Here is a 16,270-nt window from a genome sequence, read left to right as displayed (position 1 = left end):
GTGAGAATTATGGTATATGCATTATATGTCTGTGAGAAATGGTTCCTCAGAACAAGAAGCCCCTTCCCTGTGGTCATTTAGCCAGATCTACTAGGGACAATGGCTCTCTCCTAGCCTCATACATCCCTCAGGGCACAGAGTTCAGTCCAGTGAAAACATCATTTGTTTTACCCCCTAACTTTTTTCTCTGACAAGTTCTCATTTCTTCTAAATTCCAACTTGATAGAGCAGTTTTGGGAAAGAATCATTGTGTATAATCCAGATGTTGAATGGCCCTCAAAGGTCCATAAATAAAATGTTGGACCCCATGATGGTGGTATTGGGAGGTCCTATGGGGATTTAACATGTGGGACTTTACTGCAGTTCCTTAGACAGTTGGTGACAAGCTCTCAGTGGGACTGTGGGACCCCAGTCGCTTCCTCTCTCTACATCCCAACTTACAAGGTGAGTGATCTTCTCTAACACATGTCCCTATAGTGATGTTCTGCCCTCTTCAGAGGCCCAAACAAATGTGCCAACCTACCTTGGGCTTGGATCTTTAGAACTATAAGCCAATAGAAACTCCCCTAGTCCATAAGTAGCCTGTGTCAAATATTTCATTATAGTTTGAAAAATGGATTAACACAATTGAGCAGGAATTTATTGTCTCTCTGAGCTCCACACTCAAAGGAAATCATTTTCCCATCACCACTCATTTCCCCACATGCCATGTTCTTGGGTGTCTCAGGATATCCCCCACCATTCTCTCCTAGCTCCTATGCCATGGACCATGGACGAATATGTTTCCTCAGCCAGACTACCTGCCTTGAAATCTCACCTGTGCAATTCACTAGCTACGTGACTTATTCCAACAGTTGTCTCAGTTTGTCAGAGTGAAATGGGGATAGCAAATGGACCTACTTTCCTGAGTTCTAAGGTGTAAGTGAAAATATCTACTGACCCAATAGAAGCCAGCCATCATCGACGTTAGTCTGCTTGCAGGAACACCACGCATCTGCAGAGGACAAGGCTCCAGAGGAATATGCACATAACAACAGCATCCAAAGAACACCTCCACCTGGTTATTTCTGACAGGTATTCGACCTGGCATCCAGCCCATGAGTCTGAAGCCAGGGTGCTTACTGTCCAGGGGGTGGGGAGGGGAAGGGGGGACAGAGCTATAGTCTGATCATGACAACCCAAACAACTCATTTTTCTGTTTGACTGTGTATGGGAAATTAGAAGACTGCTGTTCAAAACAGCCTCTGTTTGTTTCGATCGTTCTTACTATTGCCGCTTGTCAATGTAGCAAGGCAAATAACTGTCATCACAGACCTCAAGCATCAGAAAAGTCAGGATGGCTGCAGGGGACATGGGAAGAGACAGGGAGAACCAGGGGCAAGGCAGAGCATGAGGGTCGGGAATGAGCATGAGGGTAGGACCCTGTTCCCAGTGTCTGCAGAGACCTCCTCAGTGCCTCTTTGCACTAGAATAAGATCGATTTTCCTGGGTATACAAAGTAATTCCTACAGAAAGGATGAGTGGAGCCTTTCAAAATTGAAAAATCACAAACATAAGTAAACGTTGTAGGTGTTTGTGTGTCCAAAGTGTACCTTAAAACAGTTCAACATCAAAAGAAAAAAAAAAGATTGTTTTTTAAGATGGAGGAAATGTACAGAGGATGGAATTGAAGACAATGAGGAAGTTGGAATATCTAACACATCGTCCCCATTGGTATTAGAAAAGCACCTTTCCATGCATTCAAAATGAGTCAATAATTACCAAAGATTACAGTTTCTTAACTGTCCCCACAAAAAGACAAAGGAAACACAGCAGTAGGACAGTAACCTGTCTTTTCTCATAAATTGTCATGCCCAGGAAGTGTGGGCTAAGCTGATTGAGAAATCTGAAGTTGATTTACTTGAAAGACAACTGAATTGATGAGGCAGCCTTTGCAGGAGGAGGATTATAAACCCAGGATCTTCCTTTCACCACATCAAGGCTCACAGCTCCCAACCACATCGGCTTCTTCAGGAACACAGGTGAGTGCTTCCAGCCACTACGACTTAGCAGGAATTCCTTTCGAAGATCAAAACAGAGATGTGGTTTCTATCATGCATGTACTTTGTCTTATTGTATTGTACTTATTCTTCCAGGGGAAAAAAAATAACGTACCCCCTTGACCTAATTTGGTCTTTATCTAAAAAGATATATTTCGAAGAAAACTGATCCATGCTTACAATCATGTGGTGGAGTTGGGGGGGGGGGGGGGGGCAGCCTCAGAGCTTCAAAGAAAAGTCAGAGAGTTTCTTCCAGAGACCTGGCTGCATGTTGGCCCCAGGAAACCTTGTCCTGGCATTTGTAATAAAGCCTTTCTCCCCAAACCTAGCCATCCAATGATAAGGGAAAGATACAGGAAAGATAAAGATGTTCTATGACTGGTCTACAAAAGTCTTTTTCAATAGTACTTTCATGAGTCTTCCAATTAGAAGATGAACACATGTGCATTCAGAAGGCTTGGAAAGTAAAAAGGGTAAAAATCTTAATGGCCAGAGTTCCACAACCCAGATAAGTCATTTTTAAGAAAATTTCATGACAATAAAGTCCTTCTAAGCTGGATCCACTGCTTTCCTAGGAGTTCCCGACCAACCAGTCACCATGAGTTCACTCAGTGCGGCCAACACCAAGTTCACCCTTGACCTGTTCCGGCAGCTGAGGAAGGACGGGGACAACGTCTTCTACTCCCCGGTCAGCATCCTGTCAGCACTGGCCATGCTCGACCTAGGGGCCAGGGGGGACACTGCCCTGCAGATGGAGAAGGTAGGCCTCAGCTGACCCGCAGGACCTGCCCAGCTTTCCTCTTCACTGGGCTGGCTCACACACAGGGACGGTCGCAGCTCTGGGGACCTGGTGGCTAACACAAGATGCCCAGCAGACGTTCCAGGGCTGTGTGATCACAGAGCTCTTGGGGAGTCACCCCCTCCCCAAGGCTGCCCTCTCTTGATGACCCCCACCACTGCCCATCAACCAGAGCTGAGAAGGCAAAGTGACGGGCTGACTAAACCAAATCCAAGGGACCCATCACCAAAGGTCTCCCCAATGAACAACGAAGGCACATTCTTCAACGTATCTGGAGATAAGCCAGCTTTTCTGTGTTTTTTCAAAGAACAAATTCATACCCTGAAGTTCTAGGGTTGGGTGCTTTCAGTGTCTTTACGTTTTGTTCTCTTCCTTTTTGAGGCTTTTGTTCTCTTTTTCTCTACTCTGGATTCACAGATCTTTTGAGTAAAGTTGTCTTGACCCAGATCCTGTCTCTTCCAGGTCCTTCATTTCAATGAAATCACAGAAAAAGCAACAAAGAAAGCCACAGCCCCTCATGTAAGTATTCTGGTCCTGGGAGAGCTCCAGATATCTGAAGTATCTGAGAGGGTCATAGTTTAAACAGGGAATTTCACATAAACTCCGAGGAATGGAAAATCCTAGATGAAAGACTTTAGGACATACAGAACAATTCCACATTTTATTTTCATAATTATTACTTTCAAGTTTTTGTTTTACTCAGACAAGGTCAACATTGAACTTAAGAACAAAAGTCGGACACCAGATAGACCAGCTCCATTCTTCACAAATGTGAACATAAGCAATTCATTACTGCCCTGAGTCAGAGTGAGCTCATCCCAGTCAACCAAAAAGAATCTGACCCAATATCTGCAAATGTTGGCAACAGGGCCCAGCCTACTATAAATAAGAGGTCATAATTAATGTGAGCTAATGATCACACTCACAATAATGTTACTAACATAGTATAACTGAGTTAATTAAAATGAAAAGGAATAAGCACAAATTCAATTATATTTTGGAAAATGATGGCTAGCAGATATATTTGTTTAGGGCTTTGACAGAACAAAACTCTTAGTTAGTAAATAGAAATTTCCAGATTCAGATAGAGTTCAGTTTAAAACATGGCTACTCACTCTGTCTCTTAGGCAATTTAATCACTGAGCTTTTTTATTTTCATCTCAGCTAGACTGAGATTCAGATGACCTATGGGCTGTTCTTAGCTGAGTACCAGGCTCGAGGTGTGCTTACATGCAGAAAATGGCCATCACATGACAGATGACAGTCAACATGTCTTAGAAGATGATCCCACCAAGGGCTACATCAGGGCTTCACGTCATAGCATTTGAAATATCCAAACTTCAACATGACCATATGCTTGGTAGCTGTTACAAGTGAAATAAGGTTTGCACCTTAAGGAACTCCAATTTTATATGGAAAGATAAACCTAATTTTTTAAACTACTGAGAAGATACCCAATGGTGCCATTTAGTTCAGAAGAGAACAGATCAGAATATGTCAGAGCTGGATCAAAGAATTTCCTGGAAGAAGTTGAATGTAAGGTAAATTCTTCAGGGTATTTGAGGTAAATACAGCAAATATCAGAGAATAAGCCAGAGGTCATCTTTGAGATTATAGACATAAATGTTGGTACTGATCTAAGTGACTTCATGAGAGTTTAGCACACACATGGACAGGGTAATTCAATGAGCATCTTTTTTGGATGTTGAAGGCTGGAGAGTCAGGAAATGTGCACCACGAGATTCAAAAGTTTCTGACTGAATTAAACAAACCCAGTGATGCCTACAACCTGAAGATCGCCAACAGAGTCTATGGAGAAAAGGAGTTTCAGTTTCTTCAGGTAATTCCACTTGGCTCTCCACACCTGGAGTCTGCCTCCTGGTCCTATGTCTCTGGATGGCCAAATGGGGGAAAGCCAGACAGAGGCTTCTGGCTGACTCCTGGGCAGCTCTGGCCCCAGGGGAGGCAGCTCTATCACAGCTCTGACTGCTAGAGCATCCGGTCCCTGACCAGGCCTAGATGAAGTGTGGGTCAGGGGAAAGATAAGTCAGGAGATGCCATTAATGAACAGGCACTGACTCCATCACAGAGAGCGCCTTTTGTGGGAAATGTCTGACTAATGGGGTATTTCTGGAACAGGCAGGCTGGGATGGTTCCTGGAGGGGGCCGGGAAAGCACCAGGGAATATAAACCCAGATGAGAGACGCACTGGTAGAGCTCACTGGTGAGAAGTCTCCCATGTGATTGATCTCCTTTAACTTGCACTGAAATTTGCAAACCCCAGCCTCTTCTTCCCCTGGGTTTTGCGAGGGGGTGTTGAGCCTCAAGGAATCCTGCACTCTCCTTGCACACTTGCCCTCATGGTGCCTGTATACAAATATGCATGTGCAGAGATAGTGGTCTGGCCAGGGTCTGGGTTCAGCTTACTTTAATTGTAAATAATTAAATGGGGTGACACATAAATCTTTCTTATTTCCTTCTTTCTTCCTCCACTTCTCAAAGGAATATTTGGATGGGATTAAGAAATTTTACCTAGCCACTGTGGAATCCCTTGATTTCAAAAATGCTCCAGAAGAAAGTCGAAAGAAGATTAATTCCTGGGTGGAAAGCCAAACAAATGGTAGAGTATGGGAGGGCTACTCATGGCGGAAACTTTTGATCACCCTGTGAGGAAGCCCCAGATTTGACATGGTAGGGAGTCCTGGGTGGGGTGTTATTGGATCTGCAGAGAGGATGGAGGAGGCAGGGCAGATGGTCCCAATAAATGTGGAGAGATCTAGGGGGAGGGAGAGAAGTGAAGGAGGTCAATTAGGTGGAGACATGGCTGCAAAGCTACTTGCACATGGCCCCCGGCTGACACTATTTTTGTGGACCCCAAATTCCCACTCAGCCCCGTTTTGAGATTTTCTTGAGGTCAGAGCCAAGTGTTGATTATAAATCTTTAGAAGAAAACAGTCCAAAGAGCTCCTTCCTCTTACTCATCTGGAAACAGGCAGCCCACCTGGAGACCAGGCTTCCTGCCACTGAGCTGTCACTGCCTGGAGCACACCTCCACCAACCCTCCTGCAGGGATTACCCCAGGGTCTCCTCTACCCACTGCAGAGAGCTTCTCAAAGCCTCCATTCTGTGGACAACTAGTGCCACCCCTTACTACAGGCCGTCCTTGCAGCAGTTCTACAGGAGACTGAGGAGGAGAAGGAACCCCCGGGAGTAGCATCTGACAGCAGGGGACTGTCAGAGTACAGAGCTCAGGCCATTGTCCTTGAGGACAATCAGGCCCTGTTTCTCCATGTGAGGGGCCCACCTTGGGAAAACAGAAGGGGAGGAGCAGAGGAAGGAAGGAAAGAGTCAAGCTGAACAGCAGATAAGATCAGCTCCTCAGTGTCCCCTAGACAGTCTCACCTCCTTTCCTGTCTCCATCCCTGTAGCTCTCTAGGGCTGGCACCATGAGAAGGCTGCACCTGGTGGCAGTCCACAAGTCCCTAAAGCAATGGCAGTTAAATATAAGGACCAGTCATGAAATTGTGCATAGCATTCTCTCCAAAAACCATTTGTACTTACATGATGACCTTTTTTTTTTCCCCTTACAGAAAAAATCAAGGACCTATTTCCTAGTGGCAGTATTGACCAAACCACCAGACTGGTTCTGGTGAATGCAGTCTACTTCAAAGGGCGGTGGGATAAGGAATTTAAAAAGGAATTGACCACAGAAGCAAAGTTCTGGCAGAATAAGGTATTGCATGTGGAAAGTTAAATTTAAACACATCTTATGGGATGGACCACTAAAGTAGAAAGTGACGTGAACAAGCAGATATTGTTTTGTTTTATTCTTATAATTTTAGTTAGTTAGGAGTGCCTGCAAAAAATAGTAACTTCTGTCTTTATTGCTCAAAATTCCTGAGTTGTTTCTCCAAAAGAGAGGGATGTGTTTGGTGTCTCATTAATATTATCTTTTTGTCTAACTTGGTATTTATTTGATGCCTTAATTTATTGTAGAATGTGAGCAAATCTGTGCAGATGATGGCCAAAAGCGGGCATTTTAATTTTGCCTTCCTGGAGGGTGTGCAGGCCAAGATCCTGGAAATACCATACAAAGGCAATGACCTGAGCATGGTCCTGCTGCTACCCAATGAAGCAGATGGCCTGCAGGAGGTAACACTCGCATTGACCTTTCTTCCTTCTATTGCCTGATTTTTTCCCCCCATGATAACTGTTTAAGTCTAAACAAGACAAAAACTTTGAGGCCAAGGTGCCTCAAATAATAAAAAATTCAAAACAAGGAACAATGACTCAGTCACTGAATCAGATGATTCAGTGGCATATACCTGTAATCAGCAACTCAGGAGGCCAAGACAGAAGGATGACAAGTTTGAGGCCAACCTCAACAACTTAGTGAGATCCTCAGCAATTTATATGAGACCCTGTCTCAAAATAAAAAAATAAAAAGGGCTGCAGATATAGCTCCATGTTTAAGTGTCCCTGGGTTCAATCCCCAGTATATCTTTACATTATAAATAGTTTAGCTTACAGCCTGACACAGGCTTAATTTATTATCATTTAAGTAGAGCCATACACCTTAAATGTCAGTTTGATGGCAACAAGCTACAATTAAACACAGAGAAATATATACCAATGTGAGACATGTTTAAAAACATATCAAGCAAGAACTAAGAGTAAAAATAGGTCATGTACTATGACTGCAGTATGTAATAAATAATGTGTGCAAGAAAATAAAAAGTCTACAAAATGACACATACAGTAGACAGATGGCATAAGAAGTAGTGATATATAGTTCGTTTGGTTCAAAATAATGTAATTCTAATTGTACATACATGTTTGTACATGTGAACACATATAATCAAATAAGTCTTCATATATGTTCAGGCATGCTGTTTTTGCTTATTAGAATAATGTCTAATAAACTGGATCAACTGTGTATGTTGCATTTATTGCTAAACTCAAAATTTCCCACGTATTCCATTCATTGTTAAAGTGTGCCAGAGTCCAAAAGTTGATCATGTCAGTTTCTTTTTTTTTTTTTTTCCATCTTTATAGCTTGAAGACAAACTCACTGCTGAGAAGTTAATGGAGTGGACCAGCCCAGAGAGCATGGAGATGACTAATGTAAATGTGTGCCTCCCTCGATTCAAAGTGGAAGAGACCTACGACCTCGTGACCATATTGAGAGCCATGGGGATGGAGGACGTCTTCTGTCCAAAAAAGGCTGACCTCTCGGGCATGACAGGGACACAGGGCCTTTCAGTGTCCAAAGTTGTGCACAAGTCCTTTGTGGAAGTGAATGAAGAGGGCACGGAGGCTGCGGCCGCCACGGGCATAGTAGTTGAAGTAACGTCCGCCCCAATGCCCCCTGTTAGTTTCTATTGTGACCACCCCTTCCTGTTCTTCATCAAGCAAAAGAAGACCAACAGCATCCTCTTCTTTGGCAGAGTCTCTTCCCCTTAAGTAGGATGCCTCTGTCTCTCTTATGAGGACCAGTCACAGAGCAAAAGGTAAACTGAGGCTGGAAATAACACGTCTTTTGTATATTCATTTTCTTTTCAGCCTCAGAGTCCCCACTAAGAATGCAATGGTTGTAGGAGCCTCTCTTTTTCTCTCTTTCAGCACATACATATGAACCAGTTTTCTTCTTCTTTTTTTTTTTTCTTATAAAAATTTCCTTGGAGAACAAAACGTTCAATGTGAAGATTAAAACAATCCATACCTCATCTTCTAAATTGGACACGATTGCTTCCGTCCTGTTTTGGATGAACCAAAGCAAATCACACTTTCTCTTCAAACTCATCAACCTAGACACCCACTTTTCCTTCAATTGAGGTGATATCTGGGACCCTTCTTATATTTCTAAATTCTGTGATTCTATTAAATCAATTAGCAATAAAGGAATGACCTGCTCAAATTATTTGTTCCTTTTCCTTTTTTTTCTTTCCAACAAAGTACAAGTAATCAACCACACCTAAGAAATAGGTCAGAAATATATTAGTCATAGAGAAAGAAAAATTCAGAACAAGCTCAGGCAGGCTGAGTCTAAAGTGGTAGGCAGATAAACTTCTATAGATATTCATTTTGTATTTCTTAAAATCAAGGAAATTTTATTTATTATTTGGCTGTTAGATTTGGGGGGGTTGTTTTCTTTTGGGGGTTTTTTGTTGTTGTTTTGTTTTTTGTTGTGTTGTTGTTGTTTTGCAGTTCTGGGGATCAATCAAATCCAACTGTTCTACCTCTGAGCTAAACTCCCAGCCCAGGAAAATGCTAGAGCTCTACTTTTTGACAAAATGGACTTATTCCAGCTGTCCACATTTTAAAAAATATATATTAATATAATTGGCCATATTAACAGATTGCAGGGAGAAATTTCTTAGACCTGCATTGTACAATGCAATAATTATTAGCCACAGCCGCTATTTAAAATTAACATTAAACAAAATTAAAAGTACAGTTTCTTCATCTCACTAGCCACATATCACATTCTCAACACCCACGTGTGATTGACAGGTATCATGTTGCACCATGCAACCGCTGAACACGTCCATTATCAGACCCCATCACCAGAGAGCACTTTGCTGGACAGCAATGCACAGCACCTGGAACATTACATGAGAAAATTAAATATATGTGCTTTATGAGGATTCTTAATAGGATAAAAACAGAAGGAGACTGATTCTTTAACGTATTAAAATATGTTAGATACATAAAATATGGCTATCTAAATTTCAAATCCAAAATCAAGTTAAATAGGAAACAATGAAAGCATTGAATTCAAAGGGTAAAAAAGAAATCCAATATTATTGCTATTTTTGACAATCTCTGACAATGAATTAGTAAAAAGGAAAAGGGCAGGTCAGTGTATAGAGTGTGGTACCATTTGTGGTTTTTTAGAAAAAATAATAATAATAAACTGTGCACACATGATTTTTACCTAAACCTGTAGTTTATCTCTGGAGGAATATGTAAGAAGTTGGACCATGTGTTTTGGGGAGGAAGGGTACCCCAGTGGTTTGGTGACATTGGGGACAGAGGTACTTTGAACTATAAACCCTTTTCACCTTTTGTGTTTTAAATATATCTCCTATTCAAAATATTGATCAAATCTATATTTTTAAGAAGTCAACTGATTCTGATTCTTCAGTTTTACTTATAAATCGAGGTCTGGCTTTTAAAGTAATATCATATTTGCATTTATATATACCAAGTCTGGGGCCCTGGGTTCAATCTTCAGCACCACATAAAAATAAACAAATAAAAATAAAGGTATTGCGTTCAACTACAACTAAAAAATAAATATTAAGGGGCTGGTGTTGTGGCTCAGTGGTTGAGTGCTTGCCTCACATGCATGAGACACTGGGTTCGATCCTCAACACCACATAAAAAAATGAATAAATAAAAATAAATATTAATATATACCAAGTCTCTAGGAATGTAGAGTATGATAAAAAATACTGCTACTGGAATAAGATATGACCCATATTAACCAAAACAGAATACTCTGTAATTATACCAGATTATTACTACAAAGATTCACTATTGCACTGTATTTCTAGTATGTAGTTTTGACAACTACCATTTCCAAAAGACTGGTAAATCTAGTTCAAGGTACTAAATAGTGATAAAGAAAACAATGTAATGACTTGAAAAAAAATGAGAAATTGAAAATATATAAATCCCCACATTGTTCTATATAAATTTTTGAATGAAATATGACAGTTAAGATAACCAGGTTGTGGCTAATGGCTGTGCTGTCAAATGATAACCCATGTCAATGTCCCCTTTGTAAGGACAAATCCTCCTTGCTGAAAATAACCATATATTTTTAAGAGTATTTGCTTAGAAATTTTGTATTTCTAAATATTCTCCTCCTTCTTCAAAATGTAGATAAATCTTTTTGAAGAATAAACAGATCTTTCATGAGTTTCATGGCCAAGGAATGTCTTTCTTAAGGACCTGGAAACCACTTCCTTGAAATGGAAGCATCAGAGAAGATAATGCCCCTATGTCCAGGAAAAGACTGAGTCTGATTTCAGGGGTACCTAACTCCAGATTCCTAAACTACCCCCATCCTAAAGATAGAAGCTTGTTTTTCCTTTGGGTGAAGTCAATTCCCTAACTCAGGTGGCCATCCCAGTCGCCATGTGACTCCAGGATGAGTCATGAGTGAGGGATGGAGACATAAAGTGCTCTTACTGGAGGACTCACTATTAAAGCAATAATCTTGAGAACAAATATCTACTGTGTGTTTTCATGACTGTTGTTAGGGTTTGACTATGAGGTGTGCCCCTGAGGTCCTGTGTTACTGCAGGAATATCCTGAAGTTAAAAAAAAAAAAAATAGACAATGAGAGCTGTGGCCTGATCAGTCCACCCTTTAAATGGAGTAACTATAGGCAGGTGGGGCATGGCTGGAGGAGGTGGGTCACTGGGAGGACCCCTGGAGGGTGCATCTTCCCTGTGGCCCCTGCCCCTTCCTCTCTCTTTGCCTCCTGGTGGGCTTGAGGTGAGCAGTATTCCTCCACCCCTCGCCTCTGCCATGACATTCTGCCTCCCTTGGGCTAAAGCAATGAAGCCACCAACCATGGACTAAACCTCTGAAACTGGGCGACAAAATAAACCTTTCCTCCTCTGAGTTGTTTATATTGGATATTTTGGTCACAGTGATGCTGACTAACACAACTCTATGAAAGGGTGAGATTTCCTTTCCCTCTGTCTTGGTGATTTCTTAGCACATTATCTGTATGCACATTACATTCTGATTTAATGTTTCTTTTCTCTACTCCCTTCGTGGGGAAGATTTGGGGGTTGGGAGAAGATTCTGGTTTTGATTCTATTTCCCCAACACATAATAAATACCTACCCACCCGACCCCTGAATCCTGCCATGGGTCACTTAAATAAATGTGTGTGCTAATTACAACAGTGAAGAGAAAGGTTGTTTACCTAGGAGCGTGTGATGCCTTGTGAGATGGAGAGGCCACTAGGTATCATCCTCCTGTGACACCTGGGCCTCAGTATTCTGAGGTACCTGGAGGCAAGTGTGGGACCTATCAAGACTGGAAGGGTTCACAGAGATGCTGAGTCTTTAGTGCCTTCACCTCTAAATTCTCATTTTTAGAGCAACTGACTACATGTCTAGGAAATGGTGCCCTCAGACACCCAGGACAGCAGAAGCCAACTCCCTGGCCACAGCTCTGAAATTTTCATCTCCTAAATATCTTGGGAACAGGAGAGGAGTCACTGGCAGGGTCATTCAGAAAGAGAATAAAATCTCACATGAAATTCCCAGTCTTGGGAAGGATTCTGGTACCTTGCTGTTGGGGTAAACACTCAGTGCCCAGAAGCCATGCTGTGTCTGAAGGGGAACAAGGGGCTCCCATGGAAGTATTAGGGGAGCAAAGAGGAGGGAAAGTGGTCACATCCCTAATCTCCAGTCTTAAATGGGGATCGGAGCAGAAGGATCTTGGTTGTGAAGTCAAGTCATGTACTCATTAAACATCTGAAGAAACCCCTATGAGCAGTTGACACACACCTATCAGGTAGTTACTCCCCTGCTGATAGGGACAGCACCACCCTGAGGAATCCACGAGTCTAGAATGTTCAAAACCTCTCTGTTGGGTCCTCCTAGCTCTTCCTTTGGAATTAGAAAACAGCATGCCCAGGCCTTTGCAGCCCCGGGCTTGACTATTTTAACACTACCTTAAGATTTTTTAAATTTTACTAATCATTATAGTAGCAAATGTAGCTCAAAATTATGAGTATTTATAACACTGATTTTTTAAATTCACAAATCCCATAATACCCTCCATGAAATTCTCTGTTTGGATGTTTTTCACCATATGAGCCAGATATTCATGAGTAGGAAAAGAAGAAGGCCCCCTGGGAGACCAAAAGGATCCCTTTTCCCTCTTCTCCCGCCTGCCCCCACACCTCACGCGCACTCCCTCGGATTGCTGTGCCACATCCAGCTCTGCCAGAGCCACCGCACACAGGCTTCCCTGATTTTACACAGGTTTACTCTATGGCTTCTCATAGGCCCTGTCAACTGCCCCAAACTCCTACTGCTCAGGGGACCAATGTAAGCAATATCAGATGGTCAGCTTGGTGAGGCTGATGTGTGACCAGGACACTAGAGGTGGGCAAACAAAGCCTGGCCTCAGGGGTCCCTCTGGGAATTCATTCCCACATCCTCCAGGACTGAAATACTGATCTGTGTCCTCTGAGTATTACACACATGGGTCTGGAGAAATCCTATCCCAGGTGAATTCAGTGAGTCCAGAGCAGATTTGGCATGAGTTTAACTAACAAGACTACTTGTTACATTAACCTGCCAGACGAGAGCTAACCAGCGGACGATTCACTCAGTAGTTAACACATGGAGGAAAGTCAGGGAGTTTTAAGAGCTAGAAAGAATGGCAGTTATGCGAACAAAGATGAAAATTGGATAGTGTTATCATAATTATGGAACCCTCCTGGTGTACTGTTAGTCTTCTTGGCTTCTGTTTCTCATTGTTTAGGTAAGAAATTGAATCAATGAGTTCTGATGTGCCTTCCAACATTCTATTGGTCATGACTTCCTTTAAGAAATCTTTGGCATACTTCAATATCTATTTCTTCTTAGAGCAAATAAACTAGAACAATACAAAAAAATAAAATTAATATGTACAACCAGAAATATGAAAAATTGTACTCTATATGTGCAATATGAATTGTAATGCATTTGCTGTCATATATAACACATTAAAAAATTTTTTAAATGAAAAGAAAAAATAAAATAAAATGTTGATGATACATCTTGAGACAGGAATACAATGGTGCAGGAGTGAGCATGGAGGTAAACTGTCTAGCTCTGGTTGAGTCTTGAGGTCACAGCAGCCTTGAAGACAGTTTGTCATGGCCTTGGGAGTGACCCTAAGCCAGAAGCATGCAGCCAGGTTACTCAGATCCTGACCCACAGGAGACACAAGTCACAACTCTCTATCACTTTCAGCTGCTACATTCACAGCAACTTTTAGGTACCAATAGATACCTAACACAGGAACCCAATGCTTCATTTTAATTCCTTTTAAACAGTGTAGCACATTGGGCTGGTGGCTCCCCTACTGAAGAGCACAGGTTTAAACTTCATGATGGACTTTCTGTTTCATGTTTCCATTCAGGAATTTGGAGCCTCAAACAACATAAGAAGCCTGTAGTGGTGTAGCCCTGTGAGTTCACTACATACACCCTGAACGGCCAGGCTGCCTGCATACTGCTGATCAAGAGTTATGTGAATTCCCCCTAAAACTTCTTCAGACAGTAGAAAAAGTGATAGCTAAATAGAAATTTAAATCTACACAAAACAATGAAGAGTGACCAAAATATTAAATATGTGGGTAAACATAAAAGACACTTGCTTACTTTTAAAAGATAATGAACTCTTTAAAGCAAAAGAGTAGTGACATACTATGGAATTTATAAGAATTTTAAAAATAAAATCTATAACTACCATAGCACCAAGGACCCAGGGAAAAAATGGAAGTACACTGTCATAAGGTGGTCACATTAAAAGTTAGTTGTGTAATACTATTTAAAAGTAAACTGTACTAAACTAAATAAACATTTTATTCGTGTACTATAATTATACATAATAGTGACAATTGTTGTATATATGCATATTTTAAACTCTAAAGCAACCATAAATATGTTAAAAGGGGAAATGAAATGGAATACTAAAAATAATCAGAAAGAAGCCAGGAAAAGAAGAACAATGAACAGTTGAAACACGCAGGAAATATATGGCAATATGGTACCTTTAACCCCAACCACAACGACCACAGTAAATGTTAATGGTCTAAACACCATTTAAAAGGTATCTCGTCAGACTGCATTACAGATCAGGGCCCAGTGCAATAAAGTCTGGCCCCCTGTTTGATGTTTGACTGCAAACAGGGTAAAACTCTACCCTCCTTCCTTTCCTTTGAGCCCCATCTGGCTTGTAAGAAAGCCCTAGAGCTCCCTCCCATGGCACCTATGGGAAGTTCAAACCAGGCAGGCCCGGTGGTCTCAGACACCCTCACTATGGGACCAATCCTAGTCACAATAAAAGCCAAAACCAGTTGACCCTTCCTGGCTCCCTCAAGCCCACTAGCGAGCCTGTCCCGAGCTCCAGAGAAAGTCTCACTCATCAAGTACCAGCCTTTCTTACTGTCCTGGTGTGTGTGCAGCATCACCAGTCACAGCAGCTGACTGATTTTGAGTAGATGGGATCCATCTATCCTCCATGGAGAGATCACTACATCCAACTGTAAGCTGGGTATTTTAAAATTTATTTTGAAAGTAACCACACATTTAAGTCAAAAATAAAAATCTAAAAAAATAAAAACTATGCCAATCCTAATCACTGGAAACTTGAGTGGATACATTGATATAAGACAAACTTCAGCAAAAGGACCATTATCAGGGATCATGGGGAGTTGAAATAATCATAAAGATGAGAAGGAAAGTAGACAATCCAGAAATAGGCCCATGTATTTACATACCACAAAGTGTCCACGGTAATTAACCCAATAGGGTAAGGAGTTTTTGCAATTGATCATGCCAAAAAAAAATGAATATATGAAAAACAGGTAATTCCAACCCTTATTGCACACACACACACTCAAAAAATATTCACAATAAATCAATCATAGGACTAAATACAAACCTGAAACCATAAAAACTCTACAAAAAAATACAGATCATGGCATAATTGAAATTGGCAAAGTTTTCTTAGATTTGACAAAGTAAAAACCATAAAATAAAAAGATAATGAATTGGATCTCATCAAAATTTAAAACTGCCCTTCAAAAAACACCTTAAAAGTGTACTCCATGTATCTCACAAAGAACTCTTGCTCAGGAGGGTTTTAAGAGGGCAGAATAGAGGTCACTTTCTGGGACACTCCATGGCATGAAACCAAGAAAGCAGATAGGCAGCTTCTCAGCAAGGTGGGTGAAAAAAGGTGGGGGCACTTTATTCGAAATTAATTCTGGACATTCAAAGCAGATTGGGGACTTGGGAGGTTGCATATAATAAGGAAGAAATCTCCAGGGCCTCCACCACTGCCACCTCCACTGGCACCACCAGCCAGAGTGGTACCCCATGAACAAAGTGGAGTGATGAGAAAATTAAAGGAATCCACATTTTTAGGAGGCCTGAGGCATGCCTGGATTCAGAGAATTCAGAGATGAAAAACACTGCCAGACTAACCTGAAAGGCTTGCAACACAGTATCCTTGTGCAGGAAAGAAACCACATCTGTCCCAGCTGTGTGCAGAGGACCCAAGGAAGAAACATTTTGCAGCTCCAGCTCAGAAGCCAGCAGCTGGGGAGCAAGCAGGGGCTTAGTCCTAAATACAGACCTGGTACACCCACACTGCATGACATAGAGTGTGCCTAAGTGACCAGG

At 41.6% G+C, this 16,270-nt stretch overlaps 1 protein-coding gene across 1 annotated transcript; it reads left to right on the top strand.

The window, feature by feature from the left end:
- Positions 1-1,891: 1,891 nt before the first annotated feature.
- Serpinb4 (serpin family B member 4) lies at positions 1,892-8,755 on the top strand. The gene is made up of 8 exons (XM_046428200.2): positions 1,892-2,021; positions 2,615-2,799; positions 3,301-3,357; positions 4,550-4,678; positions 5,341-5,458; positions 6,429-6,571; positions 6,835-6,990; positions 7,894-8,755. Exons 2-8 carry the CDS (start codon positions 2,638-2,640, stop codon positions 8,299-8,301), a joined length of 1,173 nt encoding a protein of 390 aa, XP_046284156.1. The 5' UTR covers positions 1,892-2,021; positions 2,615-2,637; the 3' UTR covers positions 8,302-8,755.
- The last annotated feature ends 7,515 nt before the right edge of the window (positions 8,756-16,270 follow it).

This window comes from Marmota monax, unplaced genomic scaffold (assembly GCF_021218885.2).
Source record: "Marmota monax isolate L192 unplaced genomic scaffold, Marmota_monax_Labrador192_F-V1.1 WCK01_AAM20220418_F8-fsc00201, whole genome shotgun sequence".
NCBI lineage: Eukaryota > Metazoa > Chordata > Mammalia > Rodentia > Sciuridae > Marmota > Marmota monax.
This window is presented reverse-complemented; position numbering and strand designations above follow the sequence as displayed.